The sequence below is a fragment of the Mytilus californianus genome, unplaced genomic scaffold, assembly GCF_021869535.1.
Source record: "Mytilus californianus isolate M0D057914Y unplaced genomic scaffold, xbMytCali1.0.p SCAF_3, whole genome shotgun sequence".
Taxonomy (NCBI): domain Eukaryota; kingdom Metazoa; phylum Mollusca; class Bivalvia; order Mytilida; family Mytilidae; genus Mytilus; species Mytilus californianus.
The window spans coordinates 35,146,216-35,167,653 of NW_026262679.1; the positions used below are offsets into that span (position 1 = coordinate 35,146,216).

Sequence of the window (21,438 nt, forward strand, 5' to 3'; positions counted from 1 at the left end):
TACTATAACAATTGAGTTATATATCAAAAGACCCATTAGTTTATTGCTTAAGGTCCTCAACACTGACTTCAAAAGCTTGCAACTCACAGCAAGATCAAGACTAGGCTAGTGCTAGCGCTGTACTGACTGATATTTATAGTAAAGTTTATAAATATTACTTATTAATTTGATATTATTAGAGAAGTTTTCCAATATTACTTAGTAATTTTTCATATTTATAGTGAAGATTTCCGACATTACTTCCAAATTTTGATATTCCCATATGTGTAACCCTCTTTAAATAAAGAATTTTTATAATTATTATTATACCTTACCAGTACTAATGTTGATATCTATACAGAAGAATTTCTAATAATACTTACTAATTTCTTGTTTATCTTTCTCTCTGTAATATTTTTTCCTCTGGAACTGTTGATATTTCAACAAAAATGACCAAAAGTCATCATATTCCTTTGATGGCCTGAATTATACAATATAAAAATTAACAAATCTGAATTGTAATGGACAGAAAGTTAGCAAATTATTTCTATAATTTTCTTGTGACCCAAATTTAACCTGACTTCTTTTAAAGTCCTTTCCAACAACTAACAATTAATAGTTTTTCTAATTTCATCTATACAATGCAACTAAATATATAAAAAAAATTCCATAACAGACTTTTATCCTCTTAATGTTAACTTTTCACTATTGACTTTGTGATTATGGCCATGAGAGAACAATCCCTTTCCCACTGTGACATCGAAAAGTTCTCTTGCGATGCAAAAGTATTTGGAAAACTTATATATTTGCTGTTCTGGAAGACAACTGGAAAGTCTTGTTTTAAAAATATCAGGAGCCTGTGATTATCATATGTTGCTGTGTTATATTTGTTTTTCATTTATTGTTTTGTAATAAATCAGGTCGTTGGTTTTCTGGTTTGAATTGTTTTACATTTGTCATTTCTGGGCCTTTTATAGCTGACTATGCAGTATGGGTTTTGCTCATTGTTGAAGGCTGTACAGTGACCTATAGTTGTTAACTTATATGTAATTTGGAAATGTCAGGCATTATATTGCTGACTATATGGTATGGGGTATGCTCAGTATTGAAGGCTTCACTGTGTCCTATAGCTGCTTACATCAAAATAGTTTGGACTGTGGTGAATGGTTGTCTCATAGGCAATCATACCACATCTCCTTATTTCTATATTTTATAATAATGTTATTTGTAATCTTATTAGCTTTACATGTATATATATTTAAAATTGTTTTGTACATACCTTTTAATGAATTCATCATCTCTGAAAAATATTCTGTTAAGATCTGATCTGTATTGATGAAAATCAAATGCAAAATCTCTATCCTCTTCCCTTTCTTCCTCATTATCTGATTCAACAGCATGTTTCTCTTTGATAACATACTCCATTTCATTCAAAGCTTCTGGGTGATGATGATTTGAGTTCCTTTCTTTTCTCCTTCGCAGATAATTTAAATCTTCCTTTTCATCTAATTCTCTCCGTCTTACTCTCTTATCAGGTTTCTCAGGTGATTGTTCAGTTGTTGATAAACGAGACTTATGAGTCCTTGAGTTATATTCTTTATTACTTGATCTTTTATTATCATTGTCTTTAATTTCGTCATGCATTTTGTCCTTGTCATGCCTTCTGTATGAATATGAATCTTTATATTCACACAGTTTGTTGCTCTCTAAATCTTTTTCTGGTTTTTCACTAGACAATTTTACCTCCTTATTGACTTCTCTTTTGCTAGTATGGTCTGACTTTTTACTCTTATGTCTTTCATCTTCTTCCTTTTCTCTATGGTAATCTTTCCTTTTCTTTTTATAGACAGACCATGACTCTTCATCATCAGAATGATCTTCTCTGCTGTGGTGTCTCTTGTGTTTTTTATGCTTATGTTTATGATCTTTCCCCATCTCTATAAATACAATATAATTGTGGTCAGTTTAGGAATATTAAAGGCAGATTAAAAACAAAAAATAATTCACAAAAGAACATAAATGTACTGGTAATATTTCTGTTGCTTAAATCATTTTGGCTAATTACTTATGGCAAGAAAAAAATAGTTAGACAATGGTAAGTTTTAAAACAAATTTTTCATGATTGAAAACTTAAAATATACTAAAGGTTTTGAATAGACCTTATTGCTATTTAGGAATATGCGATACTTGACCCGAGAATTTGCGACACTTGAACTATTGACGTCATACAACAATCACTTTTCCTTTGTGGCTTTAGACATTTTCTCTTGTGACGTCAAAATTTTACGGGAGTTTCTGTGATACCCAGTAAGGGGGACAAATAGCGATAAGGTGTATTACACTAAAGATTTTAAAGGACTACATTTTAGGCCATTTTTTACTACCGTACTAAATATTAGGAATAGTTAAGTAATGCCAATGTAAGAATAGTTCAATACAAACTTAACTATGTTCTAATTTCAGAGACAAATCACTACCAAGACTTTTACTAACACCTTGTGACACTTGTATGAACCTTTCCGTAGTAGATTGCCAATTAGCCACAGTATTTGGTACCCATTATTTATGTTATTTAAAACACATTAATGACGTTATTCATGTTATTGCTGTGATGAATATTTTTTGTTAAATTCTGAATTACATTATTACATGTACTCCCAACAATCCTTTCACAAAACACTCCAACTGTTACATTTTGATGTATGTCATATATATGTATACCATTTATCAATTGCTAAAAAAGCCTACCGGGGTACATCCTGTCTTTTATTACAAAGTGAATATAAAACTATTTTAACGGTGCCAAACATTATTCTGGCTGTCACTTTTTTCTTCCTTTAAATTTGGAGGTATTGGCCTACATGTTTATTTCATAGTCTCCATTAAAAGAGTGGTTGCTGTAAGGGTTCTTTCTAACCCCAAATATTACGTTCATTATTTCAAGATGAAAAGTGTTGCAAGTTGAATATAATGTTGTGAGAAAAATGAAATAATTTTTGTTGTTTTTCTTATAAAGTGTTGACATTTACTTCCAAAGTTAGACCAACAATCAAGATTTGGTGGAATTTGGGAAAATATTATGGATTTCATCAACATTTAGGCCTAGGAAACATAGAGTGCCAGGTTCAACAAACAAAACATTAAAATCAGATACATTGTGGGTTATTTGTCATAAAAACATAATGCTAACATATCTTTTTTGTTGATGCTATATTTGTTTCTGTATGGACCTAGAAACCAATAAAAATTTGCCTTTTTCATTGAATGAAAGGTCATAAACACATCACTAATACATGTATGTTATATGTTATACATCTATAAAAAATAGCTATGTGTTTTCTGTCTAATCATTGTTTTAACAGTGAATGATTGTAATTACAAAAAATGTACATTGATAATGATCATTATTTGAAATTTTATCTAGAAATAAGAGACCCTTTACAATTGATGCCATTTGAACTTACTAGTACTCCTTTATTCAGAACTCTAGTCTTTGGACAATTTATAACTTGACATATGGTATGAACATTTGACCACATGTTGCCTTATAGGTGTTTTTTCTAGTCATGCTAATTGTATTATGTTTAACAGTTGCTGTCTTATTGATATTTTCCCTCATCTCTTTTGATTTATACCATATAGCAAAAAACGAATGAGGTAAAACTTTTTTATACATAGGCATGAATGGGGCCATCATGTTTATTTACACAATCATAGCATATAATAGGCACTTGACTTTCTTTCACAATATCATTGTATTAAAAGTGATTTCTCAAAAAGGCAGTCTGATTTAAGGTTTTTGATATAAGTTTATTAGCTAGTTTCTTTTTTTTGTAATTGAAAACACTTCATGACAAGACTTTGATGCAATGCCAATACAACTTCACATTTTTGTATATATGTAGCATTGACATGATTGAACGATGTATATATTAAGCCATATTTCACTTTAGCAATTATGTGATGTTGTTATGTTTGTGGATAAATTTTAAGGTTATCAAATTGTTCACTAATAACTATGAATGTTCAACATGTTCAAAGCATTCCTTTTCAGGCTTCTTTCTTAAAATTATTATAAGTGCTTTTCCAGTACATATGTCATGTATGTAATTTTTCATTTTACCATGTTTGAAACTATGTATCTTTTGTCATTCCACAGATCAAGTTTAAATGAGAGAGGATTAAGATCTCAAAAAAATATTTAAAACTTGTCCCATATTTATCTGAATGTCCCAAGTCAAGAACCTTGGAGCTGTTGTTTTTTTAGTTAAGTCTTAAAATGTTGTCAGGTTCTTTTTACATTTTTTTTTTTTTGGAGGCGGTCATTTTTGGAGTTTGTTGATTATGGCAGATCTAATAATATAGCTGTATAGTCTCTGTTTGAATTATTCACAGCTTTTAATATGTTTAAAGACTGTGGGCAATTTAGAACTTGGCATGTTGTATCTATTTATAGTTTTCAATTCATGTATTACAGTAAACCTTCTATAGAAAACTTGTCTGTTTTTTTTAAATCTGTATCAAATATTGACCTAAATATATAACAATGTATAAGTAAATCCCTTTTTGGATCCAGTGTCTGGAGTCATATTCTGATTTGGCTGCCCTCAGATCAGAAAAATTGCTCTTGACACAGAATCCCAAATAGGATTTTGTATAAGTTTGATGCTTTTTGAATTTAATTGAGGCATAACTTTTGTTTACTCTTGTTCATATCATCACATCCTAATTCATGAACATGTATAAAGTAATACCTAAAGTAGAAGACAAACTGTAGAAAATGATAAGATTCTGGGGGAAACTCATGTTCAGTAAAATTAATAGTGTATTTGTGGTGTCAGATCACTTGATAAACTTTGGGCCAGAGAGCTTTAGGGATTGAGATGAATATGGGACAATGGAATCAATTTGCAGCAAGTCAACTCTAATCGACTAATAAGTCAACTAAGACGATCTATTTTAGTCAACTTCAAGTTGAACTGTCTACTATGCCAACTCAGACAAATTATAAACAAAGTTTGTGCTATTTGAATTATTAACTGTTATATTTCACATAAAAGTATCCTTTATACTTTGCTGCATTTGCAAATGAAGCGCCATGCCAAAAGTTATTGGTTTAATTTAAAATCAAATTTCTACTTCATCACATCAAATTGGCATCAAACAACGTTAATAATGATGTAATTTATGGTTCTTACTGTGACATAATTGCATAAGGATTAAGCATTGTGATATAGGAAATGTATGGGAAAGTTAACAAATTCAAAAGTTAACTACAAAATTATAATAATTTAAAGGAGTAGGTCCGGTAAGGGCCGATTTTGGCCTCAAATTTCAGGTTCATCTGATGAAAGATTTTGATCACTTTTTAAACACTAAAGTGTCTACTTCAGTCGATATAATTAGTTTATGTGACAGATTTTAACTGATTTTATCATTAAAGACGCTCAGATTTAAGCTTAAATATGAAAAATCTATCAAATATGCCATAATATGTCACTTTTCAGATGGTTTTTGTCAAAAATGAAAGTGGCCGCAACCGTGTTCACTCTCAACCTTTATATATGTTATGTATTATCATCAAATACATCTTGCATTTAAATATTAAGAATGAACACAAATGCGGCCACTTCCATTTAAGACGGAAACCGTCTAAAATTTAACTCAAATGCTAAAATTGTGAAGATTTCAGTAATTTAGCATGACTTAATGATGCTAATATCCGATATATATGCATTGTATTTTCAAAAACTGCCCATATTTATGTAGCAGAAGTATTCTACTTTCCAATAAATAGCTAAAAGTTTACATTTTAACAATTTTGTAAAACTGATATATTTTGGGGCCAAAAAGGGGTCTTACTGGACCTACTCCTTTACCAACATCATTTTCTTATCCTTTTTTGAACTTTATAGCAAATTTAGTTGGACAGCCTATGTATTATTACTTATATAAAAACCATGGAGATGCTAAGTTTTAAGTTTGAGTAATGCCTCTCCACCTCTGATTTCATATTACCCATACAATCTTCTTTAGTTAAATATCATATGTTTACCCTGAGAGATTATTTAGTCTTTTACAGAGTTGTCTCCCCACAGAGATGTTAAATCACAAAATTATGTCTGTCAAAAATTCGATAACTAAAAAAGAGCTGTTGGTTTATTTTCACTTTTAATTCACGTGTATTATTTATGGAATACACATTTATTATTGAAAATAAAATAATGATATTATACTTAGGTTTATCATAAAAAAGATCATATAATATTAGTTACAAAACTAAGAAAGAAATATTTTCAATCCGGAAAATAGATTCACCGATTTGATTACCATTTAGTATCGCCAACCAAAAATAAATAATGGAAGAGGAGGATGAAAGTGATAACTCCTCAACAAAATTTGCCCAGTCTATTGTAGAACAAGTGAATAGGTCGGATATTGAAGCAATGGTCCAGGTTCAGCGTGACATGTACGATATTTAAGTTTTCTCTCATAAAGTATTTCTAAAACGAACAGATGAAGGTGTAAAATGCACTTGCCTCACAGGCTCTTTTCTCAAAGGTGCCTGTTTCTATCCATGGGAAGGTATTCGACCTTCCCATGGATAGAAACAAGAGCCAGTGACTTGTCTCTAAAAAAAATGCTGTATCTATAAATATATATATATACCTTTACTTTACACAAAGTACTCGTGTTGAATTTTAGTGAAATGATACTCGATAACAACTTTTGGCTGTTTTCTATTTTGTGGTCTTCTATCCCAGTAAAACTTGTTATGTCATGAACCTATACTGCATAGTATTTTTGTACATGAAGTTTTATGAAAAAGGGTAAAATTGCATTGAATATAGGTCTGCCAACTAGCCCCACTGATGAAAAAAGAATAACATCTAAATCTCCGCACCAGTTAGTGATGCTATAAGTGTACACAACAGGGGTCCAGTTTATTTAATCCCATTGAATAAAAGTCTGCCAACTCGCCCCACTAATGAATAAAAGAATTAAACTGTACTGAATTAAGGCCAACAAATTCTCCCCACTTATGAATTAAATCAGAATACTGATGAAAACCTTAAAATGCATCTTGTTTTTTTAACTCTTTCTTTTGGTTAAAATAAAGCAGAAAAGAAGTAAGTATCAGCATTTCTGTAACGTACGATGTTATTGACTATTGTAACTGTTTATGATGTTTGTTTTCTGGTAAATGTAATCACTGTTTTACTAGATAAGTCAAGGATTGTGGGTGTTTATGATAATAATAAAGTTATTCTCCAATAAATACTAAGATTATATATAATAAATAATGTATCTGCAATTTTATTTTAAGAAATGAAGCATCATTTAATTTCGATCATAATCATATATTAAATTTTTGATTTTTATTAGTATCACAAGTGATTATTTTTATTCTGTGTAGATAAGTTTTCATAAGTGTGGCGAGTTGGCAGACCTTTATTATATATTATCAGGATTTTACCCTTTTTATAAGTGGGGCGAGTTGGCAGGAGTAAATTTAACGGGATTTAAACCTTTTTCATGAGTGGGGCGAGTTGGTTAAATAGAGTGGAGCGATTTTTTAGAAAGTAGGGCGAGTTGGTGAAAAAGTGAGGCGATTTGGCAGAGGGGCTAGTTGTCTTGCTTCCATATTTTTCATATCATGCTACTCGCTTGAGATAGAAAATTAATGGTAGAAACTAAGGGCGCATGTGCCATTGTCAATCTAAACCTCAATGAGGTCCTAGACAAAATATTGAGATAAACAGATTATCAATGGTCTTTCAAACTCTAGGATGTTTCTCAATACGCCAGTTCCAAGATATAGTAGCTATTTAGTTAGTTGAATCTGTCATGTGACTTCCATCACCACCAAATTGTAGGCATTGTCACTTCCAACAAATGTTGAGCGAATGGGTGAAAAAGTTTGATGCTATTCTGCACAAAATTTTCTAGCAATAAAAATCTAGCTACATGTAGTTGGTCACCCTCTCTTCTGTTGAATGGGATGTAAATTATTTCTAGACTATCCTGCAGAATGACAATCCTGAAGATGCTTGAAACTTAAAAGTGCAAGGATACAGGCACGCCTTCTATCTGGTAAATGATGTCATAAGGGCGTGCATAATTGACATTCTTCCCCTGCGAAAGACATAATTAGAGAAATAGCCTATGGTGTATAACATGCCTATATGCCATTATTCTTAATGGCATTCCATGTAGGCCATATAAATAAGAAGATGTGGTATGAGTGCCAATGAAACAACTATCCATCCAAGTCACAATGTGTAAAAAGTAAACAATTATAGGTCAAAGTACGGCCTTCAACACGGAGCCTTGGTTCACAACGAACAGCAAACTATAAAGGGCCCCAAAATGACTAGTGTAAAACAATTCAAACAGGAAAACCAACGGTCTAATCTATATAAAAAATGAGAAACACTTATGAACCACACCTACAAACAACAACCACTGAACAACAGGCTCCTGACTTAGGACAGGTGCATGTCCTCTTTTCACAATGAATTGACAAGAACACGTTCACTACATGTCATTTTATTTAACGTATTGATTTTAATGAAATTTATTTGAGTTTTAGTTCATATTTCATGTACATGATGTACATGTATATGCTATCATCCTTTATATTCATGTAAAATTTGCAGCTGCAATTGTGGATCAATCTTTCACTTTGTTCAATATACCAATAATGCAGGACATTTAGGCATAATTTTCTAAATAATCTTATTATTAAAAAAAAAACACAATAATAACTGTTATCATAATTATTGTATCAATACAATAATGATGTCATCCTTAACCTGCATGAAATATTTGCCACTGGACATTAAGCAACAATCAATCAATCAATAAGGATGTTTAATTTGCTTGATATTTTTACAGGTTATCAAGATATGAGAAAACAAATGAAATGTTGATCAATTTCAACCTGTTGTCATTATCTCGGTATGAGGCTACAAGTCAGGAATTCAAAAAGCACACACAAGTTTTATATGAAATGAAGAAAGATTTAGACAGTGTATTTCGAAGAATAAGGTAAGAAATGTTGTCTTTTCGTTTGAATTGTTTCAATTTGTCAATTCAGGGCCTATTATAGCCTACTTTAGGGTATGTGTTTTGCTCATTGTTGAAGGCTGTACAGTGACCTAGAGATGCTACCATAATTTCATTTTGACTTATGTGGGTAGTTGTCTCATTTGCAATCATACCACATCTCCTTATTTTAAATGGTAAACATTTACTTATTTTTATATGTGTGCATATATTCTGAGATTATAAAAAAATGGAAGGAAAGTGTACAAAGTCCTAAATGCCAAAATGAAGTAAATTATGTCATTAATAAGGAAAGGATTTTTGGTAGATTATGACTTGCAGAACATTCTGATTAATTAATTGATATTGTTACTTTTCACAGGCAATTAAAGCAAAGATTAGGCTCAATGTATCCAGAAGCCTTTTCAGGTAAGGAAAATAACAGATAGATACCATTAAATATATATGTATTCACATGTATTATGTTACAGCACAAACTGGAATTTAGTAGTATCTATAATCCTCCTAGTACAAATCAGAATTTCAATATCTATTGTCAGAAATTGGAATTCTGATTTATACTAATGTATCTTCCACGGTATATGACAGTATTTTTTTTCATAGAAAGTTGACAGGGTCCTCTTAATCATTTTAATACTCCAGTTCAACTTATGTCAGACTCTTTTTTTCTAAAATCCATTTGCAGGATATAAAAAAAATTCAGAACAAATCAGAATTCCAATATCTACTGGTGAAATTGGAATATCCAGATTTGTACCAGGAGGATCCTGGATTGAACCAGATGATTACTTTACTAAAAAGAAATAATAAAAGAAATATTTAGTTTTTTTATAATGAAATGAATTAATATAATCAAACTTATCTGAACTAAATAGAAAAGAGGTAGAGCCAATTTTCTATAAATTTATTTCACAGCAGAGCCTTTTTCTTAGTCCTTCCATCATTACAAACAGTATCATAAGTTCATATGAGGCACTTTAAAATTTTAAGAACTCATTAGTGTACATGTATTTCAGAAAATTTGATCAAATTATAGATACCTATATATGGTTAAAATTTACAATTGTGGCAAATTGTGAGTAACTATAAGGAAATTCTTAATTAAAACCAAAATTTCATTGGAAGTTTTTTAGATACATGTATTGTCTATGAGATGAAAATTAATTCATTTATGTTAATGATGCCTTTCAATACAAAATTTAACAAAAATGTGTTTAAAAATTTACAATAATGTCTCAAGATTAATTTTCAGAAGACAATCTTGTTAATTTACTGAAAATCTGTTTCCGTGAACTATGTTGTAAAGTCAAATTGTTTGCCTATCTAAATACAAATAAACAAAATATATGCAAATATTATTATAGATAAAAAGAATTTCATGAAAGTCTATGTTTTTACCATATTTTGTTTTTCTACAAGACAAGTGCATCGGTAAAAATAATGGATAACTTTAAAAAATCTAGTATAATCTTGGATCTTACTAACTATTGTTTTAGTAATATCCTTGATCCTACTAGAAATTACTACAATCTTGAATCCTCTTAGTACAAATCTGGATATACTAATATCTGAATTTCTACTACATCTAGTAGATGTTGGAATTCCAGTTTATACTACATTGTACCTAGTAGGATTTTGGATCCTTCTGAATTACAATTTGTATTGTAACACATATTTTGCACAGTAATGATTTGAGATTACAATTTCCACTGGCAGTGCTCATGAATATTTATGTTGGTTTCTTACTGCTTACAAAGGAGTACTAGTAATTGCTTATTGCATGATTATTATTCCAGATGTATTTATGCCCTTTGCAATTTGTATCATACATAACTTAGCAGTGGGTCTGTTTTATAAATGTTGGACTGACAGTCCCAAAAGTATCATCTGTAATGTTAATTAAAGTCAATAATACTTCCTAGGGGCAATGTTGGGGACCTGTGTTTTATTGCTGATAATATACAAAGATTACAATAAAATCCACTGATTTAAATAGTATCTTGTCAATGATATGAATAACTTTAACAAAAAATCTAAACTTTGTAAGTATTAAGGACAAAACTGGTGAAAGGGAAAACAATTGAGTACAATTTTCACCATTTTAAAGGGGAGATAATTTGAATTTACTTGCTTCAATATTGCAATATATAAGTGGTAATCATAGTAAACGTCTCTTCTTAGTAAAACCTCTACTAAATGGCTTGAACAATATTGATGAAACTTAACATAGTTGTAGAACACTACTTTAGGATGTACAGAAAGGAATATATAATTCAGATTCCACATGTTAAAGGGGAGATAATGGTATTTACTTAATACAATATAGCAACATATGGTAATTGTCTCTCCTAAGCTCAACTCCTCCTAAACAGCTAGACAAATATTACTGAAACTTAATACAGTTGTAGGATATGTTTAAAGGAATATATTACTGGTCCCACATGATGAAGGGGGGATAATCAAATTTGCTTACTTCAATATCAGTGGCGGATCCAGAAATTTTCATAAGAGGGGGCCCACTGACTGCTTAAGAAGGGGCCCGCTCCAGTCATGCTTCAGTGATTCCCTATATAATCAACCAAATTTTTTCCACAAAAGGGGGGGCCCGGGCCCCCTGAAAAACCCTCTAAATCTGCCTCTGAATATTGCAATAAGTAGTAATAGTCATTGTAATCTATTGACTAGAGTAAATAAGTTAAGGCATTTTGCGTCATCACACAATCTAAGAGTTTCAATTGTCAGAAACAAATTGGGGAATAAAATCTTTAGTGTATGATGAATTAAGGTTACATATCGATAGAACACTTTTATCATGGCTTTGAAATGAAATATCCTTTATATTTCATGGTAATGCATGATAAGAATTGCAAAGACCGGAAAACAACTAAGTGGATAAACAAATAAATAAATAAGTATATTTTACCTGTGTATTATCTAAATCTATATATTTTTACTTTAAAATGAATGTGTGCTAATTTCATAAATTGCTGTGCGAACATAATGATTTTTAAGCTCAAATGTAATTGGTTATGCGATTGCGTGCAAATGAAATGAACCACACTGAAATGCATTTTTGTGCAAACTATGGAATGATTCAAGCATGGGTGAGAAGTAACCAAGTTATCCAATTGTTTACAAAAGATTATTCTGCCTTTAAAGAATTATTGGAAAAAATGAAGATATTGGAATTTCCTCTAAAAATGACTTTCAGTTTTCATCCGTATAAAATGTATGTATTAAGCAATAATATACTACGAAACTAGAACAATTCTGTGTTAAAAATAAGCTTGTAACAGTAATGTTTTTTTTGTTTTTTTTTAGTTTGTAGTGATGTTTACAATATGTTGAGTGAGGATGAAGAAGATGGAGAAAATAAAAGTAAAAACAAAGACAAAAATAAACATGATAACAAACATTCCAGTGATCATGATTCTCCAGAAACAGCAGATGGAATGAATGACATGCTAGGGAATCATGGGAAAAAAAGGATTGAACAAAATGGAGGCATTAACTGTGATAAAACAGACAGTGAAGCAAAAACAAAAATAATAAACAACATATCAAATACAGACCAAATTGAACAAATACATATATGTAATTCTGAAATGAATTGTACAAACATTGAGGTCAATAATGGAAGTAGTGTGAAAAGTTCTATACAAAAACAAACAGAAGATAATGGATGAATAATTTCTCTTGATTGTTTTAATCTTATTAGTTTAAAATATTGTATGCACATTGAAGTTGATATGCCTATCATTATGCATTTCTTTATTATTAGCACTAAGGCAATGAGTATTCATCTTTTGTGGTGGATTCAGGTTTTTTATGTTGACAAAATTTCTTCAGTAATGGAGGATTAAGAACTGTTTTTTTTTTTAAATCAAAGTTTTTAATATATTTACAAATTTTCATAACAGACAAATCATTTATATTTAATCACTTCGTTCCTTAAGAAAACTCTATTTTCAAGAAATTTAGAATCAAACATTTTATTTATGAAAAAAATATGCCCCCAACACATGATGAATGGTTGTTGCCTATATTACTTTGACATCTTTATTAGAAAAACCAATGTGAGCATCATAGTAGGAAATGTAGGTTTGTTGACATCAATGAATACACTTTGTCATACATTTTAATATCATCAATATAACAAAAAATGTCATAAAAACTTTAAATTATGACACGATACTTAAAAAAAACAGCTACTCCTTTCACAAAAATTGTTATTAAGGAAAAAAAAATTGTCATACTTAACAAACAATTTTAATCGTAAGATATATTTTTATAAAATATATTCAGCCATTGATTTAATTTTCTTACCAAAGACTTCAAAGTTCAAAGGTTAAATAATTTGATGTACATTGCAGGATTTTCTGTTTCCATTCTCTTTCTCATGAAAAATCTTCTTTAACAGTCTGTAGTATACGTAGAACTTACTATATCAAAGAATGATTCTCAGCGAAAAACAAAGAAAAGAAGAAAAATATAAATGCAAAAAACAATTATGCATCACACCAGTAGCCAGGTGGGTTTTGGGGGTTCAATTGAATCCCCAAGAAGACCAAAAATACTATTTAAGATGAAATTCCGATTAAAGTCAGAACCTCATGACCTTATTAAATGAATGATGGTCTTATTTAGATATTTTCAAATCAATATCACTGTGTTGCTTTCTAGAATGGCCTGATTGTTCTAGTAAACCATGCCCATGTTGGTGAAATCAATATCACTGTGTTGCTTTCTAGAATGGCCTGATTGTTCTAGTAAACCATGCCCATGTTGGTGAAATCAATATCACTGTGTTGCTTTCTAGAATGGCCTGATTGTTCTAGTAAACCATGCCCATGTTGGTGAAATCAACACTGTGTTGCTTTCTAGAATGGCCTGATTGTTCTAGTAAACCATGCCCATGTTGGTGAAATCAATATCACTGTGTTGCTTTCTAGAATGGCCTGATTGTTCTAGTAAACCATACCCAGGTTGGTGAAATCAATAATCTATGCTTTGTTACAAAACATACAATTTTTAGATTAAAAGTCCATATTTTGATGAAATAGAGATGTTTGATGAAAGACCACAGTAGCTAAAAGATATAAAGATTGAAAATATTAGACCAGACAAGATAAAAAAAGAAAGCTCAACAATGACTGAGATCATAAACCCATACTAAACAAATTTTGATATCTAGCAAACCATAGGATATTGAAATAAATACCAGTAATCATTTGTTTAATGAATATGTCACCATTGGAAATAAAAATAACTGACTTTCTTTAGGTTAGCTGACACCATGTTAAAGTCCCCAAGTATGGCCAGATAAAATAACTGAAAGGCTTATTGGAGTGTATTTTTTGAAAGATGAATGTATTTTTCTTTATAAAAAAAATGCATGCAGCATGTGGTATTCTAAGTTGCTTCACATTATTTATTAAATTTGTGAGTAGGCATTTTCATTTTCTGCTTTTTAATTGTGCGTTTAAATCAGATTATTACAGAAATAAAATTCCAAATTATAAAATTTCTGGATGACTGAGATTTATTTTTGGACTGAATGCATTCAGTCGAAAACTTACATAATGAAGTAAAACGGGTTTGAAGCTATACAAGGCAAGGTACCATTTTGATATATGAAGCAAATACTTAATATGTATGCTTTTTTTATATTGTTTTGTAATTTAAATGCCATGCTATTGGAAATGTGCAATAAAAAATCTGACATTATTTCATCTTAGTATTTTATATTGTATTGAATAATTTTTTTTGGAGCTTATTGCATTTCAAATTAACCTGTCATGGATAGGCAATAGAGTTATTTAGTAACAATTACATTTATTTGGCAAGTAAAATATCCTTGAAATTGCGTTTCTAACTCTATCGACTCACCTGCAGCAGATGTTGAATGATAATACGACGACTGCTTCTGAGATAGCTCTTGGTATGATTTCATAATTCAAATGAATGCTCTTTCGATTAATTTAGTAGTTTGTTATTTTAGAGTTATTGGACTGCAATTGTCAGATTTACATGAATTCTTCACATGTTGTACCATATCGTGAGTTTGCTTTGATTGATTTAATGGAAACTTTACATTTCGGTGGAATTGTTGAATATAACACACTGTTCGATTTAAAAAAAATTCAGAAATGTCATTCCAGAGTTATTGGGCTTTGAACATTAGATGAATAAAAGGCAATTAAGGGTTTCCTCATGCATGTTTTTCTACAGAGCCATTTTATTTGCTTCTGACTAAATGCTTTCTAAATAACTAATTCTATTTTTGCAATTATTTCAATAGGCACAAAAAGGGCCTATCATGCACTCTTGGCTCAGCTGTTTATTTCCCATTTTTGCATTTTTTGCAAAAACTATAAAATATAAAGAAAAGCTTTAAACAGCACATAGTGACAAGCAAGACAAGATCTAAAAATAAGTCCACATTGCCGAAATTGTCTTGACTTCTTATTGCCCTGAAATGACAATTTTAACCCTTTTTATACGACCGCAAAAAATTTTGCAGTCGTATATTGGTTTCACGTCGTCGTCGTCCGAAGACATTTGGTTTCCGGACAAAAACTTTAGTAAATGTAAATAGAAATCTATGAAATTAAAACACAAGGTTTATAACCACAAAAGGAAGGTTGGGATTGATTTCGGGGGTTATATTCCTAACAGTTTAGGAATTAGGGGCCAAAAAGGGGCCTAAATAAGCATTTTTCTAGTTTCCAGACAATAACTTGTGGAACGGTGTATGGATCTCTCTGAAGTTAGACCACAAGTTTCTATACCACAAAGGGATCGTTAGGATTGGCTTTGGGGGTAATGGCTCAAACCGTTTAGGAATTAGGGGCAAAAAAGGGGGAAAAACAAGGGTTTCCTGGTTAATGGACAATTAAAAAAAAGTACAATGTTATGTTTGGATTACCTCCCTTACACTGCTTTTAAATTATGTACATTGTATAAAGAAATGTTGTATTTTCTTGAGGTGATTAGCTGTCAATTTATTTTTAGAAGTTACTATTTAAAAATGCTGATTAAGGAATATTACTTTTAGCCATGTCATTTCAGATTTCAGAAATTAAAAAAAAAAAATTTTTTTGCCAAAAAAAAGGGGGGGGGGGCATTGGGAGGGGGGTCAATTTGCAACAGCAAAGTGTATTGCACAAAGCAAAAAAAAAGGGGGGGTAAAATTTTTTTTTTTTGGGGGGGGGGGGGGAGGGGTCAATTGGCAACAGCATAGTGTATTGCACAAAAGCAAAAAATTGAATATAAATTCAAATCATATAACCAATTCTAAGTTCTTTGACTACAGTTATTCTGTGTCAGAAACCTATTATGTGTCATATATTTAATTATAATCCAAATTCAGACCTGTATCAAGCGCGAATATTGTGTCCATTTTTGCCCCAACTGTTCAGGGTTGGACCTCTGCGGTCGTATCCAGCTGCGCTCGGCGAAGCAATTTATTTTAATGTGTTGGGCTATAACCATAGAAGATAAATAAAAACTGTAAACACAAAAAAAAAGAAGTTGAAAATTTGAGTCCAATTCTGTTAAAAGTTATTGCCCTTGAATGATTTATTTTTCCAATTTTTATACGACTGCAAAAAAATTTTGCGGTTGTATATTGGTATGACGTTGGCGTCGTTGTCGTCCGAAGACACATTGGTTTTTGCACTCTAACTTTAGTTTAAGTGAATGGATCTCTATGAAATTTTACCATAAGGTTCAATACCACAAAAGGAAGGTTGGGATTGATTTTGGGGGTTATGGTACCAACAGTTAAGGAATTAGGGGCCAAAAATAAGCATTTTTGTAACTTCCAGACAATAACTTGTGAGTTAGTGTATGGATCTCTCTGACATTATACCACAAGTTTCCATATCACCAAGGGAATGCTGGGATTGATTTTGGGGGTAATTGCCCAAAACGTTTAGGAATAAGGGGCCAAAAAAGGGGCAAAAAACAACAAGGATTTTTCTAGTTTCATGATAATAACTTGTGTGTAAGTGTATGGATCTTTCTGAAATTGTACTACAAGGTTCCATATCACAAAGGGAAAGCTGGAATTGAGTTTGGGTGTAATTGCCCAAAACGTTTAGGAATAAGGGGCCAAAAAGGGGCCAAAAATAAGCATTCTTCTAGTTTCCAGACAATAACTTGTGTTCAAGTGTATGGATCTGTCTGAAATTGTACTGCAACCTACCATACCACAAAGGGAAGGCTGGGATTGATTTTGGGGGTAATTGCCTCAAAATTTTAGGAATTACTCCTGTGGCCAAAAAGGGGCAAAAAACAAGCATTTTTCTAGTTTCAGGACAATAACTTGTGTGTAAGTGTATGGATCTTTATGAAATTGTACTTCAAGGTTCCATATCACAAAGGGAAAGCTGTTTTGAGTTTGGGGGTAATTGCCTTAAACGTTTAGGAATTTGGGGCCAAAAAACAAGCATCTTCTAGTTTCCAGACAATAACTTGTGTTCAAGTGAATGGATCTCTCTGAAATTGTACTGCAAGGTACCATACCACAAAGGGAAGGTTGGGATTGAGTTTGGGGGTGATGAATCATAAGGGGGTTCAAAAAATTTGGGGGAGGGATTTTTTTTTCCTTTTTTCCCTTTTTATTCTTTAAAATTTTCAATTTTAAATTGGTTATTTCTGATTTGTATATAAAAGCAAATAATAATGATATGGTTTGAATAGGTAAATTAAATTTTTTTAAGTTCTTAGACCACATTCATTCTTTGTCAGAAACCTATGCTGTGTCAAATATTTAATCACAATCCAAATTCAGTGCTGTATCAAGCTTGAATGTTGTGTCCATACTTGCCCCATCTGTTCAGGGTGTTCGACCTCTGTGGTCGTATCAAGCTGCGCCCAGCAGAGCATTTTATTTTTTTTATTTTGGACAGAAACTATTGTAGATTAAATTTAAGAAAAACTAAAAACATTAAAATTATCAGGAATACAAGATCAACAACAAGTAGATCTTAGTCATGAATTTTATTATAGTCTTTCATTCTGTGCGGCCATAATATGAAAAAACACATATATTGTAGGTCCAGGTGATAGACACAGGTTCTTGAGAGCTTCTAGTTTTATCCGTTATAAGTAGTAATAGGATAACTAATTTTGGTATATAAAGTAATTGCAAAGTATACCATTCTGCAAGCAGGGTTCACATGACCTTGACCTTATTTCGTAGATCAGTGATCAAGGTTAAAGCTATTTTATTAGGTCCGTTTCTAAGATACTATAAACAGTAAGTAGGTCATCTATATTTGGTGTATGGATTGATTGTAAAGTGTACATGTCTGAAAGGCAGGTTTCATCTGACCGTGACCTCATTTTCATGGTGCATTGATCAATATTAAGTTCTTCTCTTTTGATCTGTTTTCCAGAATATAATATATAAGTTATAAATAAGTAGGTCATCTATATTTGATGCATGGAATGATTGTATAGTGTACTTGCTCTTCTTGCAAGGTTCTTCAGACCTTGCACTTGTGTTCATGGTTCATTGGTCAATGCTAAGTTAATGTGGTTTGGTTTTTTGTATAAGCAAGTTTTTTTTGGTGTATGGAATGATTGTAAGTTTCAGTGATTTTTGTCTCTCCTTGACGGAGTCAAAAAGCGAGATATAGGTATGCTGTTTCGGGTGGCGGTGGCGGCAGCGTCAACAATGTATTAGTTTGTGATTAGGTCTAGTTTATGGTGAACCACTAGTGGTAGGTCAATGATATTTTGTATGCAGTTGTATTAGCATTGGCACATCTCATTTTCATGGAGAATATTTGACCCTGCCCTCTCAGTCGTGGTCTATTGACTTTGAAACTTTTGCTTAATTTACATGTATTAGTTCGTGATCAGGTCAGTTTATGGGGAACCACTAGTGGTAAGTCTATGATATTTGGTATGCAGTTGTATAAGCATTGGCATATCTCATTTCCATGGAGATTACTTTGCTTTGCCCCCTCAGTCATGGTCTATTGACTTTGAAACTTTTGCTTAGTTTACATGTATTAGTTTGTGATTAGGTCAGTTCAAGGGGAACTATTAGTGGTAGGCCAATGTTAATTCGTATGCAGTTGTATAAGCACTAGCACATCTCATTTCCATGGAGAATATTTGGCCCCGCCCTCTCAGTCATGGTCTATTGACTTTGAAATTTTTGATTAGTTTACATGTATTATCTTGTGATTAGATCAGTTTAAGATGAACCGCTAATGTTAAGTCAATATTTATTATGCAAATTTTATTGGCATTTGCAAGTCTCGTTTCCATGCAGATTATATAGCCCCACCCCCTCATCATGGTTCACTGACTTTGAAACTTTTACATGTCATGTCAATGGTATTTGGTATGCAGTTGTATTAGCATTAGCACATCTCATTTCCATGGAGATTGTTTAGCCATGTACCTTCAGTCATGGTTCATTGACTCTGAATATTTGCATAACTTACATGTTAAAGTATTTTAATTTCAACATTTGCATTATCAAAATTATGTAAGAATGATTTGTATAGACTCTTCCATACTCTGAATTCATCATTTTATCCAATCCTTAATCACTATTTATTAAAAAAAAATGGTAGTATTGGGTCAATGTATATCACACTTCTTGAATCAGTTTAAAGTGCTAAAAAAAGCAAAAGCTCCATCATTGAACTTCTATAAATGCACATATATATTCAAACATGTTATTTCATAAATGTTTTCATTCGAATCGTCCTGAACATGTATGAAATATTTGCCACTGGACATTAAGCAACCAACAATCATTCAATTTTTATTAGTAAAATATATACCCAGAAATTGCATCTGAAGAGAAGATTGATTTCTTTACATTCTCTCATTTTACAGACAAGTTGACTTAGTGTTTTGAAGAAAATGAAAATGTGATTTATCATAAGTTTTAATTGGAAATATGTGCAACCATTGCCTGTTTGCAACCTGATAAAAATTAAACAAGATGTACTGTGGGCTATTGCTAACTGAAGATACCCTCACTGTAAGAATTTGATAAACAGGGAGTTGCATCATACAATATAGCATTCTCAACTGAAGCTTGATATCAAATTTCAGGAAGATTTAATATTTTGTTTCTGAGAAAATAAACCAAAATTTCTTACATGGCCATGAAGTGTAAGAATATATAGGTACTGAAATTCAGAAATTATTTCGTGCATTTATGATTATGATTTCTGAAGAATGGACAGAAATACAATTTCAGGAAAAACCAGACACAGATACATGTTTCAGATATCCAAATTTTTATAATTTCCAAACGAAGTAGCATTATTCGCCTTAATAAAAACCTTGCAATAATTTCTGATTATAACAGTATTTGGTTAAACAATAAATGTCAGAGCAGGGGTATAATTAGGATTGTTTGTATTAGGTTTCACAATCATCAATCTTATAAAATTCTAAAATATTTCACCTTGTTGTTTCAGAGTAGATTTTTTAGAAAAGTCCTATCAGAATCCAAGATTGCCTGTAGGGGTCATGTTTTTTATCTGATCAAAACCAATAACAGGAACATGTAAGAATGATTTGTATAGACCCTTCCATACTGTGGATTCATTTATTTTCATGGGTACCAATTTTCATGGATTAAGAACAAATTGTATTTTCGTGGATATTTGATTGCGTGATTTTATAAAAGTCTGCATACAAACCTATAGAAAATTTGAACTTAGTTGAACATTTAAATTAGTGGTTCACCTGTAGCCATGAAATCGACGAAAATTGGTATCCAACGAATAATAATGATTCCACAGTATATCATTTCTGCCAATTCATTTTTGAATTTTGCAATAAGTTTCAGAGAAGATGAAAATGTGAATAGTTTAAAGAGGATTGACAACAGAGGGTGATGATTGATGCCAAGTAATTGCAACAGCTCATATGGCTTTTTTTGGCTAGGTGACCTAATAAGGTTTAGAACCACTAAATCGGGCAAGGTCAGAAAGAACATATAAGAAAGTAGTACACATTTGTTCTTAAGATTTGCTGTCAAAATACCGGTATATGTAAAATATTTGGACCATTTTGAAATGAAAGCTCACGGACCTTGGATCACTGTTGAGCACTTGTTGAATGTTTATTTTGAATAATAAAAAAGTTGTATGTTATTGAAATAGAAAGGCATAGTTTCTCAGATCAGAAGTACCTGTATTTTACAGTGTGCTCTTATATAGAATTAAAGGTATACTAAATGTTTTAGCACAAGCCAGGCTAAGGTATTGTTTTCACTTGAAATGACTGTCACTTTATTTAAACTTAAGACAAAACGGCTATGAATGCCCAAAATTGGTGAATTTAACATAGAAAGCAATGGGGCGATGAATTAGTGGATTGATACCATGACAAGATAAGTGTTAA

The 21,438-nt window shown here is 31.4% G+C and overlaps 2 protein-coding genes across 5 annotated transcripts in view; one reads left to right on the forward strand and one right to left on the reverse strand.

The window, feature by feature from the left end:
• LOC127734436 (probable ATP-dependent RNA helicase DHX34) overlaps positions 1 to 6,082 on the reverse strand; it is a 36,153-nt gene extending 30,071 nt beyond the window's left edge. For 2 of the 4 annotated variants that reach the window (XM_052244289.1, XM_052244288.1), the window contains exons 1-3: positions 5,998 to 6,053; positions 1,259 to 1,916; positions 363 to 460 (exon numbers count right to left, since the gene is read on the reverse strand). In XM_052244289.1, coding sequence (XP_052100249.1) covers positions 363 to 460; positions 1,259 to 1,916; positions 5,998 to 6,001 — 760 coding nt within the window. In that variant the 5' untranslated portion in view covers positions 6,002 to 6,053. Of the gene's footprint in view, positions 1 to 362; positions 461 to 1,258; positions 1,917 to 5,980 lie in introns of all 4 variants that reach the window. The other 2 variants (XM_052244291.1, XM_052244292.1) reach the window with 2 other exon arrangements.
• A 227-nt stretch (positions 6,083 to 6,309) lies between these two features.
• LOC127734440 (kxDL motif-containing protein 1-like) lies at positions 6,310 to 14,775 on the forward strand. The gene is made up of 4 exons (XM_052244304.1): positions 6,310 to 6,448; positions 8,878 to 9,030; positions 9,410 to 9,456; positions 12,370 to 14,775. The coding sequence occupies exons 1-4, from the start codon at positions 6,339 to 6,341 to the stop codon at positions 12,732 to 12,734; spliced, it is 675 nt and encodes a 224-aa protein (XP_052100264.1). The 5' UTR covers positions 6,310 to 6,338; the 3' UTR covers positions 12,735 to 14,775.
• The last annotated feature ends 6,663 nt before the right edge of the window (positions 14,776 to 21,438 follow it).

Bases quoted from the DNA above. Each gene is read 5' to 3' on its own strand.
- LOC127734440 (XM_052244304.1), top strand. From the start codon at position 6,339: ATGGAAGAGGAGGATGAAAGTGATAACTCCTCAACAAAATTTGCCCAG. The intron at 6,449-8,877 runs GTACGATATTTA...ATATTTTTACAG, and splicing joins GTCCAGGTTCAGCGTGACAT to GTTATCAAGATATGAGAAAA. The intron at 9,457-12,369 runs GTAAGGAAAATA...GTTTTTTTTTAG, and splicing joins GTATCCAGAAGCCTTTTCAG to TTTGTAGTGATGTTTACAAT.